This window comes from Anolis sagrei, chromosome 4, assembly GCF_037176765.1.
Source record: "Anolis sagrei isolate rAnoSag1 chromosome 4, rAnoSag1.mat, whole genome shotgun sequence".
NCBI lineage: Eukaryota > Metazoa > Chordata > Lepidosauria > Squamata > Dactyloidae > Anolis > Anolis sagrei.
In genome coordinates, this window is record NC_090024.1 from 154,699,754 (window position 1) to 154,726,156 (window position 26,403).

The following is a 26,403-nucleotide window of genomic DNA, read 5'->3' on the forward strand; positions in this document are numbered from 1 at the left end:
TTCCTTTTCAGAGCTCTAGAGCACAGAGAGTGTTTACAATTCTGTCTTCAAAAGACTTGCTCAATTGAAATTGTTGCATTTAATTGTATGCGCGAGAAGACAAAAATTAGTATATGAGTAGCAGGGATTGGTTTATTTAAATTTCACTTGAGGATTTTTAATGTCATGCACAGTTACTTAAGGAAACAGTAAGTGAGCTTTTCTTTGCCTGCTTTTTCTGCAAAATAAAGTTCACAGGAAAATTTGGGTAGATAAAGCTTGCTACTCAGCATCTTACTGAATAGCATGTGTACTTTTCCAGGCATGCAAGCCTTATGGTTTTAAAGTATTATCGTATTCATTTTGAATGTGGTGTTCTTTAAAAAATGTATTCCTTTCTTTTCTTCAAAGGATACGGAGTAGTGTCTTCAAGCAAACCTGACACAGCAACAGCCGAATGTTCGCCTCCGAGTCCTAACCCTTTGAAAAAAGGTGGTTCAATAAACTGGTCTTTCCCTGATAAAATAAAATCCCCAAGAACAGTGAGGAAACTTTCCATGAAAATGAAAAAGTTGCCTGAGCTCAGCAGGAAGCTGAGTGTCAAAGGAAATTCAAGCCATAATAGTACGGACAATCCTTCGTTGCTCAAACATAATTGCCAGGACATGGGCCATGCAGCATTACCTTCATCTGGGAACATGTTGGCTGCTGCTGCTAGCAGGAACGTTATAAGTCGATATCATCTTGATAGCAGTGTATCTTCCCAACATAGCTACAAAAAGAAAAACAACAGGAGTTCCAAATCCTCCTCCAAAGGGGGCTACCTCAGCGATGGAGACTCTCCTGAGCTTATAGCAAAATCTGGGAAACATGCTGGTGAAGGCAGAGCTGGGAAAGGAAAAGAAGGATTCCCAAGCAGCAATGGCAACAAGACAGACATTGACATAGATGCCTTTAGGCACTATAGTTTTTCTGACCAACCTAAATGTTCCCAGTATATATCTGGACTCATGAGCATTCACTTCTATGGTGCAGAGGATTTGAAACCACCTCGAATGGACTCCAAAGATGTATTTTGTGCAATCCAAGTAGATTCAGTTAATAAAGCGAGGACTGCCTTGCTTACATGCCGGACAACATTTCTGGACATGGACCACACTTTCAACATAGAAATAGAAAATGCACAGCATTTGAAATTGGTGGTCTTCAGTTGGGAGCCCATGCCAAGGAAAAACCGAGTTTGTTGCCATGGTACGGTGGTTCTTCCTGCTCTTTTTCGAGTGACAAGGACTCATCAGCTGGCAGTCAAGTTGGAGCCTAGGGGGCTAATTTATGTCAAGCTGACCCTTCTGGAGCAGTGGGAAAACTCTCTCAATGGACTAGATGGAGAGCAAGAGCCAGTAATGTTTGGGATTGAAGCTCGGAAAGTGGTTGAGAAGGAAAACGTAGGCTTGATGGTACCCCTCTTGATGAAGAAATGTATTATGGAGATTGAAAAAAGAGGCTGTCAGGTAGAGATGGGTTTTGAAATAATGCCTATATTATTATTTATGTATTTCATGTTCAGTGTTAGAAGCCTTTCCATGTTGAGTGTCTCTTGTCCAAAATTCTTGTGATCAAAAAGAGTGTTTTGGATTTTGGATTTTTTAAAATGTTGGAATATATGCACCTATTGAAATATCTTTGAGATGGGCCACAAATCTAAATTCTAAATTCATGTGTTTCCTATACATATCATACACATAGCTTGAAGATAGCTTTATACAATATTTTGTGCATGAGATAAGGTTTTTGTACATTGAACCATCAGAAAGCAAAGGTGCTACTATTTATCTCAGCCATCTATGTGGACAATTTTGGATGTTAGAGTCTTTTGGACTTTTGGATTTTGTATAAGGGATGCTCAACCTGTATCATATATATGTTACAAGTAATGTCATATCTTTGTTGAGTACACCTAATATCCCTCCACTTTCATCATTTGGGTGTTATGTAATTGCCTACCCTGTGTAAGGTCTGACTAAACTGTCGTGTTTTTCTCAGAGCATGGTTTGTCTTTATTGTATAAAATGGAGAAATGATTAAAAGAATTGGCACTTTATAGGAGGTCAAAACATTTGCTTTGTTTGCTAATTTTCTGTTGGCTCTTAAGACTTTGAAATCTAGTATAGGGAAATAGTAGTTGAAAAATGTTTGGCTTTTGCTTATCTAGACCCAGGAACATACAGTAGATTAGTTGTTAGATCTCTGGCAATTTCGAGTAGCTTTCCAAACCTCCCTCTGATTTCCAGTATGAAAGTTGGGGGACGAAAATCTCATCAATAATTGGTTTGTAGTTACTGCTATTTTCTCACTATCCTTGTTTTTCATCTGTAAAACAGGAAGCCTAATTGCCTGCTTTGTCCAGGATTTGCTTCAATATTAAGGTCATATTAGAATCCTTGATCATTGCTATGCATGGCAGTGTATGGTTCAAGAAATACAGTATCTAGTTGATTTTGCTGCCTAAGGCCCCATCTACACTGCCATATAATCCAGTTTCTGAATCCAGGTTATCTGCTTTAAACTGCATTATATGGTATTGTAGATTCAAAATAATCTAGTTCAAAACAGATAATCTGGATTCAGAAACTGAATTATTTGGCAGTGTAAATCCAGTCTAAGTCAATATTTTGTCTCTGGGGAAAGCATTCTCTTAAATATCCCAAATGTATCTACAAACATGAAATCTACCTGATCTTGCTCTTGACAAAACTGAAAAGCTAGTTTTTTAAGGTCTCAGTGTGGAAATTGAAATAGTAGTAAAGAGTTTTGATGGAGAAATGACTTGCAGGGCAGGCTTGTATGTTTTGTTCCATCATTACATAAGTTGAAGAATATAATTGCTATCAGTGCTTATTGCATCATCTATGCAAATTGGAGTTATTGAATTTCACCCCCTTAGGTAACATATGCATATGCTGTATTTATTTGACTTGCATCCCATCTAAACAGCCCACAGCATGTAAAAATGTTGAAATCATGATGCCCAAAAACATTTTTGTCTCCCAGATACTAAATGAAATCTCATAAAAGACCAATGGAGGTTTTTCATTTCTTCTGGGAAATTCTTAGGTTCAAATCTATTTGAGTCCTATTGGAAAGTATTCTTTAACTCAGAATCAGTCAGATTCAGCATGTCTAAACTGGATGAACAGATAGAAGATTCAAGTTGTTTATCCTTAGATTTACAATATTATTTTGAGTATGAAGAGTCTATCGATGGCATTTGACTGAATTGGAAAGGATGCTATTTATGTGAATAGCAAGTGATTTTTTAAAAAACGTATGCAGTGGATGACCCAAGGGCCCATATTGAGGTGCAAGGGGTACATTTGCTTCCCCAAATACAGAGGCTTAGCTACTGATTCTTTTTCTACAAAGTATTTTAAACTTATACAGCCCTCTTCCCTTCCTCCTCATCGTTCTAATTGGAAGGATTTTTTAAAACAACATTAGCATTTGAAGGAGATTTGGGGAAGTTGCATTAGTATATCTACTGTAAAGGATTCACTGTAAAAGTATAGCAGTTTGCCACCACATGAATTGGCATGGCTAAATGTTATAGGCTTCTGGGATTTGTAGCTTCTTTGTTAGAGAGCTCATGTGTTCTCTAACAAGCCACAAATTCCAGGATTCCATAGTATGGAGCAATAGAAATTAAAGTGGCGTCACCCTTCTATAAATCTGCAGTGTAGATGGTTCCTGAAGCTTGAGCTGGGAAAAAGTGGGGATTCTGCTCTGGCCAATCCTAGTGCAGCTTGATTACAACAGGAAAGGTAAATAGGTAACTCCAGAAATCCTCTATTGAAATCTCACGTGTGGGCAGTGAGAGAAAGGTGGAGCTAGACCTACGTTGCCAGTTAACCCGAATATGATCAAAAACAACAACACAGAGATATATGAGTATGGCCAATGAAATAGAAATTACAAGAAAAGTGATGGTAAGTGAAAGAAAAAGTCATTCCTGAGTACATTTTGGAAGGGGCCATCAAGTAGTTGCTAGAGGTGTTTTTACTTTTGCAAGGCATACCTGACCTGTTTGTTTCATGTCCAGATTTTTTTTTCATGTCAGGAGTGACTTGAGAAACTGCAAGTTCCTTCTGGTGTGAGAGAATTGGTCGTCTGCAAGGACGTTGCCCAGGGAATGCTCGGGTGTTTTTTAAAAAAAATCTTTTACCATCCTTGTGAAAGTCTTTTCTCATGTCCCCACATGGGGAACTGGACCTGATAGAGGGAGCTCATCTGTGCTCTCCCTTTCGGTCTTTAGTCCTGCCAACACAAGGGCTTAACCCATTACACCACTGGCATAAGATGTTCTGTATATAGTTAATTTTAAAAAAAAATGTTGTTGAAACTTGTTTTGTGTTGTGTAGAAACGCATCCCTGTTCTTTTAATCCTATTTATGCTTCTGTTACCAGATTTTCTGTTAAAGAAGTAAATAGCCAGAAACACATCTACTTGGTTAATGGAGGTTTCCTTGTACCCAGTAGCAGGCAGGCAATGTGGGGAGAGGAGAAGTTATTTGCAAGCTCCATGCAAGATATTATTGTTTGTTATATATAGTTGCCCATGGCAACTACCTCTTCCTTGCCGCATCTCTTTTTCAGTTTCTCATTAGCACTGGAGCATGTAGTTGTAGAACAAATTGCTCTCTAGAAAGACCTTGGAGATGAAATGATACCGTTGCCATGAAACAACAAAACGTTACACCCTATTATTTTGTGATCTAATTTTTTGTTAATTTTAAAAACAAGTTTTGACCTAGAATGAACCTTAAATACCTGTTCTTTGTACTTTATTTATTACTTCGTATGTTTTCCCTGTTTCAACCCTCTTAGTTGTAAATAGCCTCAATCTGATTCTCCTGGGGGTTCATGTTGACTGGTGGAGTCTATATGTAGATGCAAATAATTATATCAGTATATCATTGTCTTATTTTAATTTACTTTGTTTTAAAGTCATTAGTATGCTTCAACATTGTTAATTACATTTTCTTTTTCTCAAGACAGCAGATAATGATGTTTAATGTTTGTCTTTCAGCTTCTTGTGCTCACATCTTGGTCCTTCTGCTAGGCATGTTTAAAACTGTATTTTAACTTGATATTTGAGTTACAGTTTTTTGCATTTTCTAGTCCAAAAACTGGGACTGTGTGGTAAAATTATGATTTTGCTCCTAGGTTGTAGGCCTGTACCGTTTATGTGGCTCAGCAGCAGTCAAGAAAGAACTCCGAGAAGCATTTGAAAAAGATAGCAAAGCTGTTACTCTCTGTGAAACCCAATACCCAGATATAAATGTGATAACAGGTAATGGATTTGCTTTTTAAGGGAGAAGTGAATATATAGTATACTTAAAATGTTCAGAATGTCCCTTTGAAAAAGATGGTTTTAATTTTAATGATACAAAATTGAGACATAAGTCCAATATCGTATGAGCAAATCCTTAAAGCAATAACCTAATGCTGGTTGGGTCATTTTATTGCCATTAGCATTAATAATCTGGTTTCTACTCTAGGCTAAAAATTATTAGTATTAATATTCTTATTAGCACTATTACTACATTACCTTCTAAAAGCAAGGTCATTGCTTCCCATGGCATCTGTGGTGGAGGGAAAAACTTTTTTTCCCTCCACCACAAAAATTGAATGTTTGCCATGTATATGCTGTGCTCCGCCCTGAGTCCCTTTCAGGGTGAGAAGGGCGGAATATAAATGTTTTAAATAAATAATAAAATAAATAAAAACTGGGTGCATACCATTGTGAAATTCCTGACATAGGACCACATTATATACAGGTAGTCCCAAAGTTGCAAACATCCGATTTACGAACAACTCTTAGTTAAGATCAGAGGCTAACAACAGGAAGTGAGAGAAATCTACTCCTAAGAAGGGAAATTCACTCCTGAAAGAGTTATCATCATGGGGAAAAGGTGTTTCCACGGAAGCTTTATCACCTCTCCTTGTTTCCACAAGCCAAAATTTTCAAAATCTAATAATTGCTGGGACAGAAATTGAGATGAAATTTCCTGAATGGGGGCACAGATATCAAAACAAGCGCCACAGGATGTTAAATCTTCCTGTATCCCAAGCATTCCCTCCCTCCCTCCCTCCGTGTGTGTGTGTGTGTGTGTGTGTGAGTGAGTGTGTGTGTGTGTGTGTATATACACACACACACAGAGAGAGAGATGAAGTTACACTTTAAAAATGTACCTGTTCCAACTTACAAACAAATTCAACTAAAGAATCGATCTTGTTTGTGACTTGGGGACTGCCTGTATTTTGTTTTTTTTCAGGCTCCTCAAAGTGCCCTAGCTATTCCAAAGTACCCTAGCTATTCCTGTATATAATGTGGTACTGTCTGAGATCTGCTGGTTAATTTTACATCTTATTCCATGGAAACGACTAGAAAGAGAGATTCTATGCAAAAAAGATAGCAAAGATAGAGGTGGCTATTTTCTAGAATGTTTCTAGATTATTTCAGTGTTTTCCAAGATCAAGGTCAGCCTAAGACCTTTTGCCACCCAAGGCAAAAGGTAATGACAATAATAACATATTTGTTTGTTTGTTTGTTATCTGCATCTCCTCATGGCTCAAGCCAGGGTACAATGAAACATACGGACTGCATTCACAATTTAATGGATATACTTATTTCTTTCTGTAAAGATGAATATACTCTTCTTCACAAGAGGTTGTAATGTTCATATATGAATAGTATTCTTTCTTATTAAAGAAACTTCCATTATTTCTCTCTTTTAACAGATGAATGTACTCCTCTTCATGTAAAACTGTTGTATTCACACACATACCTTTGTCTGTTGAAGTATATTTAAACAAGTATATGTATCACTCTCACTCTTGTACCATTGGGACAGTGGACAATTGGCTTTCTGATCCAAGGGAATCCATTATCTTTCACATCAAGCCAGGGTACAACATGGCTCAAACACACAGATAATATAATACTATTAAAATGCATATATTAAAATATATTAAATATATTAAAATACACAGAACAAAGACCATCCTTCTGACCATCAACCTCCATTCAATGTACCAAAGTCATCTAGATTGCCACTAGAGTGTCACTTCACTGGAAATGCTGCAGTGTTTTCCTATACAGAAAATCTCAGATGACTTAAGGAGGCCAAGACAAGTAGACAGTATTTGATTGGAGTGCAGGAACTATGTCAAGTGTGCTAACACTGTTGTTCCCAGCACCTGCTGCCTGAGGGAATGGCTTCTCTCTGCTTCAGCTGTTAACCTATTCTTGAACAGAGGGGGGGGGGGGGGGGATGGACTCTGATAGGATAAAAAAGTGGTGTATGAATGCTTGTTGGAGCATAAAAATGGGGTGGGGAAGGGAATGGAAAAGAGTGGAGTGATTGCAGTTCTGAATAGAAGCACTCCATGCTGCAACAGTTTATTATCTGTGATTCAGGTGACATCAGTGATGATCCAGAGTGCGGTTCTCTGGGTGAGCACCCAAGGAGCCTGCATAGACAGCAGCATGGCACTGAGCTGCCCAGTGGCTGGATGGAGTATACACAGCCCAGCAGTGCTGAACTTGGTTCAGTGCTGCTGGACCATTACACTTAACCTTCCTATCTAATCCTTGATTTAGTAGAACCCACTGAGCATGAATTTGCCAAGCTCAGTTCAGTGCTGCTGGACCGCCACCCTTACCCTCCCCTCCTTGGTTTAGCAGTGACCACTTGGCCTGAAACTACCCATCGTCATTGTTCTTTGGAACCATTGATACTGGCTGCAATGTCAAAATAACGAGAGGGAGGGAGAGGTAAAAGAAGAATTGCTCCCTCATCTTCCCCCATCCCTTCTCCAATCACTTTGTCACTCTGGCCAATGTCTGTGGATGTGATGTGCAATGGCCACCTCCAGTTTTGTCCCCAGTTGTTGCACTAAGCCAAGGACAGTCACCTGACCCCAGACCACTCACACTTGGGGAAAGCAAGATGACCATGTGAACAGCTGTGGCCTATTCCAAGTATGAACCAGTACAGCTGTTCACACTATCATTAAGTACAGGCAAGCTTCAAAGCTTTGGGGAAGCTCTAGGGTAGGTCTCTTCAACTTGCAGCCTTCCAGGTGTTTTGGACATCACTTCCCAAAATTCCTTACCATTGAACAAGCTGGCTAGGGCTTCTGAGAGTTGGAGACCCAACTGCAACTGGAGGGCTGCAAGTTAAAGAAGCTGGCTATAGAGCATCCAGCCACTTTAAAAAATGTTGATATAGCCTTGGCAGGCTTTTGGGCAAAGGTCCCTGTGCATCATGAGGACGCCATGAAGTTGATTTACCCCTGCCTTGACGCCTGTGTCCTGTGTAGATGAGCCCTATAACTTTGAAAATACCTTGAGTCTCATCTGATATCATTTTAATTTTAAATTTTCATATTATTGAATAAAAGTACTTCTAGATTCCCTTTTTAAATGGAAAATTCCCCATCTTATTCTCCTTGTTCATTTTGGATTATTATAAATCTCAAGATTGGAATTTCCTGTGAGGTGCAGTCTTTCAAGTAGCAGTACTTGAATTACAGCTGTTTTGCAAGGAGAATGCCTCCTGTAATCTTGCCTCTTTTAATTTGAGCCTGCACAGCTATTTTTATTTGTGTGTGGACCTCACTTCTGCTTTTATAATATGCAGAGGAGTGATAATGTTAGAAGAACCCTGTAGAATAAAACCAAGAGCCCACTGTGTCCAACACCTGGTTGCAACTGTGGCCAGCCTGGTGCAGCTTATAAGAAGAGTAGGGGTCACAAATCATATTTCATTACAGATCTCAGCAATCCTATCCAGCATATTTAACAGTTAAGGATGTTGGGAGTTGTGTCCCAATGGCATGAAAAGAGACGCACATTTCCCATACCAAAATAAGGTATGGGAGCAAACAGACCTTCTACTTTGTGTGCCCCAGTATTTGGTATTCAGAAGTATGTTCATTCCAAACACGACTAATATAAACATTAATTCGTCAGTCCCTCGTGAATGTACCTAATTTTAATTAGCCTTCTAGCCCTTATATTAATCTATACAACCAGTCCCCGAGTTACAAACATTTGACTTGCATACCACTCATAGTTAAGAATAGGGATGAGACAACAGAAAGGGAGAGAAATTTACTCTTCACAAAGGAAACTCACTCCTGGAAGAATCATCATGAGGAAAAGGTGTCTCCACTGAAGCTTCCTTACCAATCCTTGTTTCCACAACAAGTGATTTTTTTTTTCAAAATCCAATTACAAATTCAACTTAAGAACAAACTTACAGAACCTATCTTGTTCATAACTTGGGGACTGCCTGTATACTACTTGAAGCTATGCTTTTTGTGTTTGAGAGTGCCTGAAAATAGCAGACAGGTGATTTCTATAAAACATGGTGCAGTATCTATGTTTGAAAAGGTTCTGCTTTGCAAGGTAGTTTCCAGAATTCTCCAAACAGTATAGCAGCATGGTGAGCTTCTATACTGGGATATTCTCCATTCTTCTTTTAAAAGTTGCCTTCCAACTGATATAATCCAGTGAATCCAATGTGTGGATTGTGTGTGGTGATTGAATTGTTAATCCCCCAAAGTCTATTTTTGTATGATTTATTCTGTAGACTTAAACAGAACTTTATATATTATTTATTTATTTAGGTTATACCCTGCTTTTCTCCCAGAATGGGGCCCAAAGCAGCTTACCATACTTTAAAGGTTTTTCCGAAACCTTGTTTTACAAAAGTAACAAAAAAATTAAAAATGAGTGCTTAAATACAGTTATAAATGTGTTTAGAACATAATTAAAAAGGCAGAAACAAAAACAAAATATACTACTTTGAAATGCCTTATTGCCATATGATTAAAAATCAAAGGCTTGCTTAAAGAGAAAGATATGTGTGAGCAAAATGAGTGGGCTATGGATTGGCACAAGTTTAGTGCTGAAGCTGATGCATAAATTACTAAGAGAACACATATGAATTTAATATTACAACTCTTTGCTGCTTCTTGCTTGGTGATGTTTTCTTTTATTTTTTTAAATTTTAGTTTGGCTGTGGCATTGATACACACAGAGACACCAACTCTCAAGGCATGCTTTGTTTTGGAAATTCCCCAGTTGGTCAAGGAATGCACATTTAATTATTAAACCTTGACTGCGAAATGCCCCTTTGGCTGGCACTGGCTTACACGCAATTAACTGCGCATGTGATTTGGGATAATGCACCCTGCCGGATTTGGAAGCTGCCGGGCTTCTGATATTGCTGCATCATGTCTGCTCCCAGCCATGTGAACTCTCTTCTTGGAGTGAAGCATATCATACAGTTAACAGTTCAGCGGGTCAGAAAAATGAGAAATTAATGAGGTGGATTGGGGGAGGTATGTGTTTTCAGCTTGCTGCCTAAATTAGTTTTGAGTGGACAATGGTTGTACCAAGAAAAACGCAGCTGTCAGGAGAGGCAAGCCCATAAAAATAACTGCCATCTCTTCCAGGGCTCAGTTGGTAAAAGGATTTGGGGGTAAGGGGCGGGTCAGAGGGCTCACAAGTTATTTTGTTTGGGAATTAAGCAGGAGAAAGTGTTTTGAAAAGGAAATACCAGGTGATTTGATTGCATAGCTCCATGTCGATGCTATTAATAGAGGTCTCAAATAGTGCTTCCGAAAATATAGGAGACATTCCTTTCCTCCCACTTGAATATTTATTTGCAGAATTGTTTACACAACATATTTTTATTTCTGTTGGAATGATGGTGGTACTTTTCTTGAGGTTCTTTATTCACCTTTGCAACATTTCCAAAACCCATAATTTGCAAGATAAATTTGGTTGGCTTGGGGCACTTCTTAACTGGCTTTTAAGTGTGTGTTTTCACCATACAGCTCCTTGGGTTTTGATGGTTATTTTGCTACTGCATCCACTCCTTTCATTCTTTAGAATGCTCTTCAGAGCATTTCTTGGTTTTATACATTTCCTGGTTTCTTCCCCTTCTGAAAATCAGCATGTTGTTTGCTGAAGTGATTCTATGGTTTGAAAGGCCACAATTTTCCATCTTGTTTTTTATTTCAAAAAGTTTTAGAAGAGGGAAAAAGGAGAAGAGAAAGAACTCCTTCAGATGAAGCAAATGTATGAAGAGGTTGCAGTGTTTGTTGTTGTAGTTCTCAGGGTTTCTAAAAAGAAAATAGCCAAATTTCTGTTGTGCCAGACTATTTTCTGGCAATTCCCAGCAGCATCTGCAATATTGTATTCCTATCTCAGCAACCCATGTTCTGATGTTATAAATAATCAAAACCCTTTAGAAAAGCCTCATTATAGATTTAAGAAATCAATTTTTAAAAACTACTAAAAAAAAGGAATAAGTGGTTGGGAAATTCCAGCAAACCAGAAGGGGCTGTACTGAAAGAATTCACATTTTTTTAAAAAAATCCAAAAGAATACAAGAATAGGTTGCTGTGAGTTTTCCAGGCCCATAAACACAAAGTGTCCAAGCCAAAACTTTGCTTTTAAAAATCACATCATAAAGTGCCTTTAAACATGTGTTGTCGAAGGCTTTCATGGCCAGAATCACTGAGTTGTGGTGAGTCTTCCAGGCTATATGGCCATGTTCCTGAAGCATTTTCTCCTGACGTTTCGCCCACATCTGTGGCAGGCATCCTCAGAGGTTGTGGGGTTTGTTGGAAACTAAGCAAATGGAGTTTATATGTCTGTGGAATGTCCAGGCTGTGAGAAAGAACTCTTGTCTGTTGGAAGCGAGTGTGATTGATTAGCATTGAATAACCGTGCAGCTTCAAAGCCTGGCTGCTTCCTGCCTGTGGGAATTTATCTGCTATAGATGTGGGCAAAATGTCAGAAGAGAATTCTTCTGGAGCATGGCCATACAGCCTGGAAAACTCACAGCAACTCAGTGATTCTGGACATGAAAGCCTTCGACAACACAGTACAATAATACATGTTTGTACCAATGTGCCTGGGAATTGAAAAAAAAAACCCATTGGAGAGTGAGAATAAAATGTGGCACTGAGGTTGGGGATTGTCAGAAAATAGTAGAAATTACAAACGGGGGGGGGGGGGGCAAACAGGAATAGATACAATATATTTGCCCCACCTGGACATCTTAGATTATATTAATTTGTGAACTCCCTTGGCTTGAAATAATGTAGTCCTTAGGTTTGCAAATAACCAGTAAACTATCATCCCTTACCAATTGGGTTTCCAGACTCAAGTATTAGATCTAAGTCTTCTGGGCCTCTTTGTGGCTGGGAAGTACAAGAAGAGCAGCTTACTGTCATGTTGTGATTATACAATTAGCCTTTCCATTCTGTCTGGGGCCAATATTCTTTGACATTGAAATCACACAGTCTGAAATCACACAGTCGAGGGGTATTTTGAGCCCCCTCCTCCACCACCAAGGAATGAAGAGAGAATCCCTTGCTTTGCTGTTGAGGATTTTGCTCTTAACAACATCTTCAATTAACACAGTTCACATTACAGTTGGGTCATAGGGCAGGATTTGTGGTAGGCACATTGAGGCTCGTAACAAGTCTTGCTTTGTTAAAGAACACTCAGCAGTGGTATTTCTGTCATGGTTTGGGGATTAACAGGTCCTTTCTTTGGCAGATACTTAAATTGGTATCTTGACTTCCCACTCTTTGTTTTCGTTCTGCATTAAATGGTGCCATTTATTAAAGTGCAGGTTGTGCTTGCCTAGATGGATGAACTATAGAAAGGTATTTTAATTAAAAAGGAGCTGAGATTTTGATCATTGTTAGTTGCTTGGATATTATGTAGCACAAAATATAGATTATGGATGGAAAAGCGGTGTATTTTTAACGTAACAAGGGATGGAATGGTTCAAAGTCTGAGTTGTAGAGTTTATTTCAGTGTGTGGTTTATTTCACCCAAGCTATTTCACACAGGTTTCTCAAAGTGAGAGTGTATAAGAACTACATTATTGCAGCAGTTCAATGCCCCCATTATTGCCATGGTTCCATCTTGCAGAATCTTGGGATTTCTAGTTTCTTGAGGTTCTTTAGAATTCCCTAGTGTGCTCCCATGAACCAAAGCACTAGAGTTCACTCTCTCTCTTTTGGACTCAGTGTGCTTCTATATTTAACATGTGTTATGTGCATGAGATCTAAAATATTCTTGCCATAGGTACATTAATACCACAGATTCCACCTAACCTCATGAAACTTGCTTTTGTTTGAGTTCTTATTGTCTTAAAAAGTATTTGCACATGTATTTTTGTTTTCTGTTTTAGTTTTCTGTCAGAAGGGAAAACATTTAGTGTGGTAGAACATAATTGGGTTTGGCTCAGTGGGCAACAACTTTTATCTGTTCCTTAAACTTACTCAATGAAGCAATGCCAACTCCAATGGGGGAGATCAATAGTTGCCAATAGTAGGTGTTCTCGAGGAATATACAGTGGCTCCTTGATCCAGCCGTATTCCACAAGCACAACACTATATTTCTGTAGCATATAGTATCTTAGATCTAACCTGGCAAGCAATGGAACATGGTGATAAAATTGACCTAGCCTTTTCAGACCACTGTTGGAAGAATCACCTATGTAGTGCTCTCCTATATTGGGGACTGTTGTCACATTTAAGACAGAGGGATCAATACCTGCAGTTTTATTAGCTGCAAAATATGCCCACCTTTAGACATTTTGGAAGAATTCCGTTTCTCAGTCTTGCATATTGTTATAGTATCTTGCCTATTGCATTCTGACTAATAAAACATAGATCTTGAAATTGCAAACACTCTTCTGTTATGAAAGCTGTCCATCTTAAGTAATTTTCAGGTATTTTATTTATTGTATTCCATCAATAAGCACACAGAATTTCCACTACAAAGAAGTAAAATAAAGAATTAGAGGCTTTTTTTCAGTTTGGTAGTTTGTTTTTGCAGGATCTGGTAGTGAGCAAAAAAAGAAACCTGGTCATATTCCTGGTTTGAGATCTTGTGGTGTTTCTTGGAGCGCCTAAAGTGACATTCTCGTGCCAGAGCCTGGAAATGTTATGTTTTGGACTACATAATGACTCGAGAGCTGGAATTATAATACCTTCCTGAATATCTTTTCCAAGCTCTGCCATATACTCTCTGCATATGGATCCTGTTTGCATACGTAGTTGCCTGCTGGTGTATGACTTTCTACTATATTCATTGACCTTTGTTTGCATTTCTTATAAAGGTGTCCTCAAGGATTATTTAAGAGAGTTGCCTTCTCCCTTGATAACCAAACAACTTTATGAAGCCGTTTTGGATGCCATGGGGAAAAAGCCCTTGAGAATGATAGCCAATGGATGTGAGAATGACCCTAGTGATTCTGATCATACAGTGGCTCTCTTAGACTGCCTCCCAGAGGTTGAGAAGGTAAGTATTGTTGATGTATAGTTGATAGCTTACAAAATGTCAGATCTTCCTGGTTGCTGTGAATTTTCCAGGCTATATGGCCAGAAGGATTCTCTCCTGACATTTCACCCACATCTATGGCAGGTATCCTCAGAGGTTGTGAGGTTTGTTGAGACTAGACAAGTGGTGTTTATATATCTGTGGAATGTCCAGGATGGGAGAAAGAACTCTTGTCTGTTTGAGGCCAGTGTGAATGTTGCAACTGATTGTCAGATCTTCCTCTTGGCATTGCTTATAATTGAGCCATGTGGCCTCACTAATGAGCTATGCGAATTTTACAATGGGGTGATTACAAACATTGCTGCAGGATGTAGGCAAATCAGCCTGGTGATGCCCAGGGAAGCACAAGCCCTTTCTAATAGATGAATTCCTCTTGATATGAAATAGTTAAAACTTTAACCCACATTTTCAAAGATACAACTCATTCAGAATACCCAATTGCAAGCTGTAATTATTTATTATTCTTTCATTTGTATTCTCCTCTGTGGCTATAAGAATTTGTTTGGGACTATACTTGGCTCCAGAAGCAGCCAGTGATGTATGGGTCACTTTTTAACTTATGGTGACCCCCATGAATTTCATAGGGTTTTCTCAGGCAAGGAAGACTTTAGAGGCGGGCTTCTTCTGGAGTACAATCACACAGTCTATTAAAGAGTGGAGCTGCTAAAAGAATAGTGACTTGCCTCCTCAGTGGGGATTTTTTTTTTGTCGTGTCAGGAGCGACCTGAGAAACTGCAAGTCGCTTCTGGTGTTAGAGAATTGGCCGTCTGCAAGGACGTTGCCCAGGGGATGCCCAGATGATTTGATGTTTTATCATCCTTGTGGGAGGCTTCTCTCATGTCCCCGCATGAGGAGCTGTAGCTGATAGAGGGAGCTCATTCGCATCTCCCTGGATTCGAACCTGCGACCTGTTGGTCTTCAGTCCTGCCGGCACAGGGGTTTAACCCACTGCACCACCGGGGGCTCCTCTTCAGTGGGTTAAAAGATAAGATCACCTTAGACATCTGTGCTCCTTTTTCGATCCCTGTCAAGCACCTCAACTTTGGCTAGTTGTGTGCAACCAATAAATGCTTGCCTCACATAGCAAGCAATACATTCTCAAATGTTCTCGAAATTGAATGGCATTGTGCACTGTCTGTAAAATGTGAATGACTAAAAATAAACAAAAGGGTTTTATTCAGCTTTGTTGGTGGAAACACAAATTGATTTTGAGCAAAGTGGAACATAGTGATTATTTAACCATCAGTCAACAGTCATGTGCTTGTCCTGGATATCTCAGGGAAAAATAATTTTATTGACTTGATAAGCTCCCAGATGGTGACTTTTTCCCTCTGCCCAGCTATAATTTTCAGGCACCTCTGTCTGAAAGCTGTTGCTTAATTAATTTTACATGCCGTCAGCACATACTTTATTGCAGTGTGAAATTCTAACCTTCTTTCCGGAAGGGCTCTGGTAAAAGGAACTCACTGTCCCATTTTATAGACAGGGAGCTAGACAGAGGCAACTTTTTCTCAGTTATTTGACTCCAGAGCCTTACAGAAAGGACCACTTATGAGCCCCTCTGCATCCTACACTTTCCTCATCCTTCTGCTTTGGCTTCAGTCCTAAACATACGTTTTAACAGCAAATTCCACTGAAATCGATGGGAGTTGCTTCTGAGTAAACATGGTTAAGATGAGAATGTTAATAATTCATTGCTACTTGACATTAGCCAAGTATTAAATTAAAGATGGGCATTACTTAACACCAACATCAAATTGTTTTCCTTGTTACCTTTGGGATGGGATTGTACTGTAGATTTTAAGTCTGGGATGGGCATCTTAAAGAGAAAACATTATATTTTATTTACTTTGTAATCTTGCAAGTCTTCCATGCTCTTGTCAGTACAGCCTATGTTCAGTTCAAAATGCAACAAGTCCAGGTAGGACTGGGAAAGACTCCTACTTTAAATCCCAGAGACCTATTTCTGGTCATTATAGCTTCAGTTTTGGTCTTTACCAGTTGGCTTTCTGTACCCCCAAAGCTCCTACACACTGCTCCTGGTGCCGCTCGGGCTAAAGAATGGTTATTAAGGTTAAATCTAATCTAATATACAATATATAAAATCTAACATTGTGATTTCTGCTTAAAGTTTTGATACAGTTATTGATCAGACCTTGGGGAAAAACTGGGGGAAATCATGGGAATTGTAATCTAAAAAGGAACTTTTAAAATCTCCACTACTGTTCCTTCCTTTAGAGATCATTTTGAACGTATGTTACTTCCTGACTTTGGTATAGTGCAACATTAATTAATATGGAAGCTTCAATATACTTGCTTCTGCAAAAGTTTTGGTAGCCAAACACAGAAAAATGGATACGTTATGCAGCATGGAGTTACAGTTAAATAACCATTAATACAGAATGTTTATGAATGAATGTATATGTATAAAATTCAAACAGGTGGGAGGAATAAAAATGGTTAATACTTTAAAAAAAAACATGAGATCCATTTTTAGTATTCAGAAATTTACAGGTGCCAAATAAAGTTGTCTCACCAACTTCAGTAGACTTATAGAAAGGATAAGAATGTCTCTCTGTGTGTGTATGTATACACCCCCCCCCCACCAAATACACTTATATATATATACATAAACATATACATATACATGCATTGTTTTTAGCACTGTTCTCCACTTGGAGTTTCTGTTAAAAAAGCAGCATACAAATAATAATAATAATAATAATAATAATAATAATAATAATAATAATGGTTACAGAGAATGAACACATCAAGCTACTCTGGGACTTCTGAATTCAGAATTCAAAGAACAATACTCCTGAGGATGAAAAGATCAAACTGCAAAGACTCTGGCACAAGCCAGTAAAGGTGGGCCCACTGGTGATCAGCACATTGGGTGCAGTGCCCAAAGACCTTGGCCTGCACTTAAACACAATCAGTGCTGACAAAATTACCACCTGCCAGCTGCAAAAGACCACCTTACTGCACACATTATTCGCTGATACATCACACAGTCCTAGACACTTGGGAAGTGTCTGATATGTGATCCAATACAACAGCCAGCAGAATGATCTTGTTTGCTGTGGACTCATCTTGTTGTGTTTCAAATAATGATGATGATGATGTATGAAACTTTATTTTATCTTGTTTCAAGGCCACTCTAAAGATGCTGTTGGACCATCTGAAATTGGTGGCTTCATACCACGAAGTAAACAGAATGACCTGTCAGAACTTAGCAGTGTGTTTTGGGCCTGTGTTACTGAGCCAGCGCCAGGAAACAACCAATCATAACAACAGAGTTTTCACTGATTCAGAAGAACTCGCAAGTGCCTTGGATTTCAAAAAACACATAGAGGTCCTACATTACCTACTCCAGTTATGGCCAGGTAAAATGTCTTATTGCACAGAACAAGTTTTATTTGCATTAGAAACAGCAAAGCACCTTCATCTTACAGATCAGCTAATTTACCCCAAAGTCCATAGTCCCATTGCATTGGTTTCATGAAATTCCTTAGGTGAAATGTATATATGTTTTCACATGTTAATGTGGCTGGATGGAAATATTCTGATTTAGGAGTTCAGAAGAAATTGAAATCCAAAATTGTAGACTGTAACAGTCAAGCTGATACTTACATTTAAAATCATTGCAGTGATAATGATAATTCAAAAAGCAATGCTGATGATAATAATACAGACTTCTTAATACTGGTAATCCAGTAAAATCCTTGGGTGGATAAAAAAATCTGTTTATCTTTGTTTGGGTCACTATGATGATAGGTTTGAACTTCCTCGTGAACTATAATTCAACTTTAGTCTCTGCATTGAACCCCCCCCCCCCCTGTCATTTTATGTCCTATAATGTCCTCATTTTTATTTCAATTATTTATGAAATAATCCTTTGGAATTTCTGTATGAAAAGCAGAGCAGCATTTTTTTTAATGGCAAGAGTAGTTGTTTCTCCTACTGGTTGTTTATGGTCTGCAAAAGATGTGATAAGTAAAAAGAAGATTAAGGCTCTGTGGTGGCAGGGCACTATCTGTGTTCCTCCAGATGTTGTTGGGCTATAAGTCCCATCAGCCCTAACTTGGTGAGGAATGCTAGGTGAACTATAATTCAACAAAAACAGAAGGTTGCACTTCGCTCAATCCTGCTCTCATGTTTTAGTTCCCTTGTTCCCCTCCCAGTCAATACCTGGAGGGTAGCTTAACAAGGATTGCATGTTTTAATTGCACATAGTCCTCTAATGTGTGACATTTCTAAACATTCATTGCTGTTCAGTTGGGTTGTTACAGGTAGTGATGAAGAGCCAAAGAAGTGACCATAGCAAATAAAGTAGGCTAATTAGATTGCTTAATTGTAGTGGATGATGTTCTGCATGATTTAAGAGATCCAATTGGCTGTTCAGATCCAAAAGAAGAGAATGGCCAATTTCCCATTTGCTCTTGACAAATGGATCATACTTATCAATGGTAGAATGGGTTAAAAGGCAGTAGCATGTGCAGGTCAGCTGGGCTGATCTCATCTTATTCCAAGTTTTGCCATCAACTATGGCAATTAGGTTTTTAAAAATCTATCTAAAGTATTCATTAACGTTGTTCTACCCACTGGTAATCCCATTGTGATGCATAATAAAATAAGTGATTCCTAATTCCATTACAATACCAATAGGAAACGAGTAACTGTGTACAACTGGCTGGTGTAACAATATAAATGAGAGTTATATGAATTATTTTTTACTATCCACATTTGGGTTCACTCAGTGTTCAACAACATTATAAGTGTGTGCTCTTGGTCTCTGTCTTTTTGTGTGTTAGCAACACACTATTTCTCAAGATCTTTTCCAGGTAGGGAAGATATTATTCCAACCAAGTTCAGAAGTTAAAAGCTGTATGTATCCAACGCATCTAGAACCACACATCTGAATATCATGAATCATCCCCACTGACAGTGTATTCCAAACAAGGCTCTTAGCACCATGTGTCCATCTTCTGAAGAGGTTCATGTTCATGTGTCTTCTTATTTGTCTTTGCCCTTGATATTCGGAGCTTCTGCCACTGTCTTCTATTGTTGTATGTCTTGTTTCTTCATAACTCAGTCCATAATGGTGATTCCTAAATCCTCTCAGAAAGAACCCTTACAAACAGAGCTCTCCACCTAGAAGTTTTCCAAAGCTAGGTCTTTCCAATCTGCTGGGTATAGTCTGGTTAGAAATCTTGAGCCTAGTCCTCCAGCATAGCTACTCTTACATTCTTAAGAAAGTCGTTGAGAAGGCACATGAGTCTGCTCCAGCTATACCCTCAAGATCTTTGCATTCAGGGTGGCTAGATTGTCAGTTTAGGAATAAGAATATGGGATTTTCCTGATGTTGGAAGAAATCACATGCTTTCCCAAGATAAGATGTATAGTGAATAAGCTTTGTGTTTCTGATTGACAAGATGTATGCATTGTAATTATAAATAAACAATGAAATGTTTGGAAGAGGGTTTTCTCTGGAAAGGAATCTTCAATGTAACTGTTCATTTACTGACCACAAATAACAACACAAACCACAAACAGTGTCACAAAGGAGATATTTTCAGAACCTCCTGTGGGTGCATGGTACCATGCAGTCTACGTTAATTAAAGATTCAACATTTTAATTAAATTGAAGTTCATTAAATTTAATTAAACATTGGAGAGAGAGCTCTGTTCTTCTGAAGGAGCCAGAGTCTGGGCTCTCCAGCATTAATCCCCCAATGGATTTGGAAAACTTGATAACTGCACTTGCTCTCTAGTTCAGCTCCTTAGGTTTTTATTTATTTTATAAATGGAAAACACATGATCCTTGTTCAGTCAAAAAGCATAACAAAGCTGGCACTTAAGGTTTAACACATGACCCTTTTGCCTTAAGAGAGCAAAGCCTAAACAGAAGAACTTTTGTTGATGTGCAGGTTCCCTCCCCCGCTTTCATCAAATAAGCAGAAAGACTAATAAGAGACTTTCCATAAATCTAGTAAGACTCATTTCTGCAGGGAGACATTTCGGCTCAAATGAGAGCTTATTCACATGATCATCTCAGAAAGTGGTAGCTAGGATAAACGCTTTCATAAGTTTGGTTCCAGCTTGTGGCATCCTAGTTATGTGGAGGATTTGATTCCTTGGCAAACTACAACAAATGTTGATTTTTTTTTGTAAGTCTTTTCTATAACTAATGTTTTGATTACTTTATTTGAAATATGAAATTATATCCTTCGGTTGATGGCTGTTAGAATTGTCACAATGGCTTAAACAGATTTGAAGCTGTGATGAGGAAGGATGAGAGCATTGCTCACCCAGTAAAGATTAAATCTTCCTTCATTCCACCAATTTCTGACATCCTTAGATTTCTCACATTTGCTATGCTCACATTATCTTGGCTCACTTTGCCTGCCCATTTGCTTTGAATACCTAAACTGTATTTCTAAATGCTCAACTGACTTTTAAAGTTACTGTAATGCTAGAAAGTTAGGGGGAGTAAAATATTTATTAAGAATTCAATTTCTCTCTCGTCCTCATCGCTACATTCCTGGGCTCTATTGTTAGTAACTGAAAGGATACAAAATAATTTAAATATAAAAGAAGAGTCAATGGTTCTGGCCCAGCTTACCTGTTCAAATGTATCTCCCTCTATAAACCATCTCGGAGGTTAAGATGGTCTAGGGAAGCCCTGCTCTCCTTCTTCGCAGGTGTGGCTGGTGGGAAGAAGAGACAGGACCTTCTCAGTGGTGGCCCCTCTGCTGTGGAACTTCCTCCCCAGTGAAATAAGATCAGCTCCCTCCCTCCTGAACTTTAGGAAGAAATTAAGAACATGGCCATGGTACCGAGCAATTAGATAGTAACACAGTGCAATCAGCAAAGTTGGAATATGTGCAGTAATGACTGGAATGGCTCCTGGAATATGATTTCAAATTGTGTTGTTTTAATAATTTGTTTTAATATTTATATGTTTTTAATTCTATGTTTTCATGTGTATGTTTATTTGATTGGGAGTCCCCGGTGGTGCAGTGGGTTAAACCGCTGAGCTACTGAACTTGCTAACTCATAGGTTTCAGGTTCGAATCCGGGGAGTGGCATGAGCTCCCACTGTTAACCCCAGCTTCTGACAACCTGGCAGTTCGAAAACATGCAAATGTGAGTAGATCAATAGGTACTGCTCCAGTGGGAAGGTAACAGTGCTCCATGCAGTCATGCTGGCCACATGACCTTGGAGGTGTCTACAGACAACATCGGCTCTTCAGCTTAGAAATGAAGATGAGCACCAACCCCCAGAGTCGACATGACTGGACTTAATGTCAGGGAGAAAGTTTTTCCTTGACCTTATTTGATTATATGTTTGTTTTACATGGCATTGAATTATTGTCCATTATAAGGCCGCTCTAAGTCCCCTTCGGGGTTAGAAGGACGGGGTATAAATACATCAAATAAATAAATAAACAGCACCTTCACAAGTAAGAACTCACTGTTGAACAAGAGGTCCATTTTTATTCGATGTGCCACTTTGAGGACGAGAGAGAAATAGAATTATCATAAATAGAGAAATATCATAGTCCTCTTGGAAATAGAAAGATGAGAGTTAACCTGACCTCTTTTTTTTGAAGAAGTTCCACAGTTGAAATAGTGATAAAATGTAATAGTAGACATTGTCATGAAAATAGTTTTGAAACAGAGACATTTGCCCTCACTTGGAACATAGGAGAGTATATTTTATTTATTTATTTAATATTTTAAATTATACATAAATCACTTTTCAATGTGAATTATCTTCAGATTTGTTTAAATGCTAATTTAAAAAAAAACAAAATACATATGAACTGTAATAAGCTATGATTTTTTTTCTTTTCTTGGGTTCTTGACTAAAGAAAAGAACATATTAAATGAGTGCCAAATGGCTGAACATGCAACTTTAGAAAATGATAGGAAGCGTACCCCTTCCCCGAAAATTGTAGGTAGATACAGCACTGAATCATCAGATTACTAATGTATTTGTCAAGTATGTGGTAAAGGCTTATGTTTGACCATGTTGACTTCCTGTTAAAAGTAAGTTTCAGATGCGGCACACAAACCATGTCCGAAGCTCCAAAAGCAGGTATATGGGTTGAATAAGAAATATCAGCCTGCACCCCTATTGTAGCCTACTCTTTCCCTCTTCCTAGGGTCTTCATGTCATTCAAGATCCATTCCTCCTCTGCTTATTATCTTCTAACTTCATGACGTTGAAGATACCATTTTCTAGGCTTGGACTAACCCACCCCACCCAGTTCTAAAATTGTGCAGACAGTTTTGGGACAAGAGGATTAGTGAAATCTACAATTTCTACCCCTGAATTTACTTCAACTATCGCCAAACTGTAGCACACTCGCTCACAGATATCTCAAAACAGTATCAATACAAGCGGTAACAAAATTTAGGGAGCTCCTCTGCCCTTATTATGATCTGAGGATTGAGTTCAACTTCTCCAGCTTTGAAGAGACCATGATTGCCTTCTGTGCAACCATCTGTTAGAAGGCCCTTCCTTTGCCCCTTCTCTTATCAAAACCTATAAATAGATTTAAGCTTCCTGGGCAGCAGTAGTGATTTTTTTCATTTGTATAAAGCAGCTGTCATGTTGCTGAAATGAAACAAAAAGGATATGGTTAAGAGTACGTACATCATAGTTATCCACAGGACAAAGATCTATTACCGTTGAACTATGCAGCACCCTTTGGTCAATAAAACATTTGTACTGTTTACTGTAGGAAACCGGTAACAAGAAGAGAGACTTAATTTCTTGTGCTGTAAAAACCATGAGTTCAGGTAATAAAAATACCAAATGTGTGTTGAAGTGTATTTTTCCTCCCTCTGACCTGGAGTTAATGGCTGCTTAGAAAGAAACATTGAGAAGTTTCAGCTGGCTGTGCACACATTTGGATTAAAAAAAAGGGCAGTTTTCTAGAATAATAACTACATTGACAATTAGTTTAATGTTGCCTGCTGTGCCTGCTTTCTGTGGAAGCTCTTTGGCTCTTATTTGATCTGTGTTTTGGTTGTGGATTGTGATTAACTTGCACAGTTGATCAAGGCACCTTAGCGTTTGATGGACTCTTACAGATAGCCTAAGGCATGGTAGTTTCAAAATAGGATCTTTTTCTATTAGGCTTTTTTCATCTCCTAATATAAGACTGTTGGCTAGTGGCAAAACCAAATGAAGTAGATTGTATTGGCTGCCAGGTATGCATGTATAAAGTGCATGTTCTAAACTGTGTAGTGAAGAGACTAGGGGACAGAATTCATAGTAAATGCTGTGCTGTTGATTTCTCGACTAATGTATTACAACTGTTCTTTGTCTTAGTGCAACACTCAGGCGCCAAAGAATCTGCACCAGCTGAGCAGCAGTCCTCAGTGAATTACCTGAGACCTAAGAAACAACGGCCTCAGATGTTGAATTTAAGCAGTTCAGAGATGTCTGGGATCCTGAGGTCCAGGACGGCCAGGCTAGACAGCCCTTCAAGTAACCGCTATGCTGGAGACTGGAGTGGTTGTGGGGAGAGTTACTTTGCAAGCCCCAAGGAAGCCCTGAGCGAAGCAGACTATGATGATGTCCCTTCAGAGGATACGGAAAGTGGGGATGATGGCAACAAAGCTGATGTTCCTGAGAAGCTGATTGAACACCCCAATTGCACGTCCAAAGAGCAGACGTTCCAGGCTTATTTGACCATGCAGACAATGGACTCGGCTGTGAACCACCGAGTAAACCTCAAAGACTTGCAGGAGAGCATTGATACCCTCATAGGAAACCTGGAACGGGAACTCAATAAAAACAAGCTCAACATCCGTTATTAATAGCCTTCTGCACCAGCTCCTTCTTGGTAGGTTCTTTCCTTGCTCCTTTCCCCTCAACAGGGGATGAAGCTGTGCAACCTTGGGTCAGGTGCAAGTATAATAATGTCATTGTGCAGTGGCTTGGATCCACTGTTAAGGGTTAATGCAGTCACATTACACATCTGTTGCTCTGTCTTTCCCTCTTCCCTCCTTCTCTTTTGAAGAAGGCATCAGCTTGACCCTCTGGGTTTAAAACGGTGTGCTATTACTTGCCAAACAATTCTAGAATTTCTCCTTCTCCTTCACAGTACTATGCACTTAAGAAATTTCGACAGTTTATGCAAGATATGCAAGGCATCATCTCTGTCTACATTACATAGGAACAGTGCTCCTTGTTCCTGAAACTTTAGCCCTGATACGGATGTTGTTCCGGAAGGGAGGATTAATGTTGCTGCTTCTGTGATTACATGCAGCACAAACTCTAGGTAGATCATGTTCTGCCATATTTTGACACCTTTTTTCACTTGCAATGCAAACGCTGCTATGAAAAGAAAATGCTTTTTATATCTATCTATATATATGAAAAAATTTAATTGTACAAATATTATTGTATTCCTGTATTAACACTTTCCAGCAATTATTTAAAACTGCAAAAATTAAATATTTTTCTAACTTTTGTTTTGTACATATTTATATATTAAAAACATTGGGTTTTGTCCGGTTTGCTTTCAGTATGGCACTTGTACATGGAGGAAAAACATTATGCATAACAAAATATAAGGAATAGCATTTCCTACCACAGAGCACATACATGGATGCAAGCTGTTCGAAATAGTAGGAGGTCCCATAACCCGTCCTCTTTGTCTCATCTCAGCTGAGAAATTAAAATCTTTAAGAGTGGACAAAGGCTTCTGTTACACCCTACACAAGACTCTCTGTACAAGATCCTGTGCTTGCAACCCTGGAAAGATCATGTCCTTTGTATATAGGTATTTGTGAAAAAAGCATATTGGATTTGAATAATAACACAATTTCTAAAAGACGTCTATCTGATGGACTGCCAAATGAGGTGATGTTGCACCAGAGAGAAGTTGATTCTCTGGTGCAACTTTTCTCTGGTGCAACATCACCTCATTTGCCTTTCAGGAATTAATTTACATTTCTTTAAGGCAGCAGTGGGAATCAGGACATTCTTCCAGATGATGTTGTTTTGCAAATCCCCATCGGCCATAATCAGTTTTGTCGAAGGTGAGGAATTCTGGGAATTGCTGCCCTGCAACATCTGAAGGACCTCATAATGCCTACTCCTGTTGCAAAGCGTCCAACACCTTAATTAGTTCAGATAACGCAGTATGCTTTTTCAAACCATTTTCTTATTGGCTCATTTTACCATCATAGGCATTCCTAAAGATACTGGAGAAAATAAGATTGGCTGTTCCCCAAAGTTCGTAGTTTTATATTACAGTGGCTCACAAAGGTGCACTAAAATGCATACCAAGAAATAAACATGCTAGTGATGTTTCTAAATCTTAGATGCAATTTTACAATAAACTAAGCAATAATATATTTAGTTTCAAGCAGCTATCAGTGGCCCTGGCTTTATTTGAGATAATTAGATACATTAGATACACATTTTTGAAAAAGTGGACTTTAAGACACTGTGGATTTGAAGTCCTGACTTATTTTCTGTTAGAACTTAAAACAGTGGACTGAATAATATAGATGTATCTGCAGGATCATGTGCAGCCTAACCCCAAGATCTTTCCACATACAGTGCTTTTGCCTTATCTTGTGCTGACTAGTCTGAACGGTACAGCTCAAAATTGCCCTCTCAATGGGAACACCCCATTGCATGTGATCTTGAAGAAGGACATAGTTTTGTCATTGTTCAGGTCAGCCAAATCTCCCTGTCTTAAAGAAGAAGTGTTGCATTTGCGGGCTATAACTTACTTGTAGCTATGTTTCCAAGCATAATTATTGAGAAGTTATGCCTTGCTAAACTCAATATTGCCTACGCCTTAATAGGAAAGTGGGTCTAGACTGGCACTCTTAGTAGACAATTTAGGGTAACATTTTATATGTTCAGACTTGCTGCTGGTTAGAGTTGGAAAAGTTACTTTTTAGGACTACAGTTTCCAGCATAGTCAATGGCCATATTGACCATCGGA

The 26,403-nt window shown here is 38.7% G+C and overlaps 1 protein-coding gene across 3 annotated transcripts in view; it reads left to right on the forward strand.

Annotated features, from left to right (window-relative positions):
- The window catches only part of SYDE2 (synapse defective Rho GTPase homolog 2), a 50,219-nt gene extending 25,308 nt beyond the window's left edge, over positions 1 to 24,911 (forward strand). For 2 of the 3 annotated variants that reach the window (XM_060773854.2, XM_060773853.2), the window contains exons 3-7: positions 391 to 1,490; positions 5,200 to 5,326; positions 14,199 to 14,380; positions 17,574 to 17,805; positions 23,766 to 24,911. In XM_060773854.2, the coding sequence (XP_060629837.2) occupies positions 391 to 1,490; positions 5,200 to 5,326; positions 14,199 to 14,380; positions 17,574 to 17,805; positions 23,766 to 24,256 (2,132 nt within the window). In that variant the 3' untranslated portion in view covers positions 24,257 to 24,911. Of the gene's footprint in view, positions 1 to 390; positions 1,491 to 5,199; positions 5,327 to 14,198; positions 14,381 to 17,573; positions 17,806 to 23,172; positions 23,231 to 23,765 lie in introns of all 3 variants that reach the window. The other variant, XM_060773855.2, reaches the window with a different exon arrangement.
- Positions 24,912 to 26,403: the final 1,492 nt, after the last annotated feature.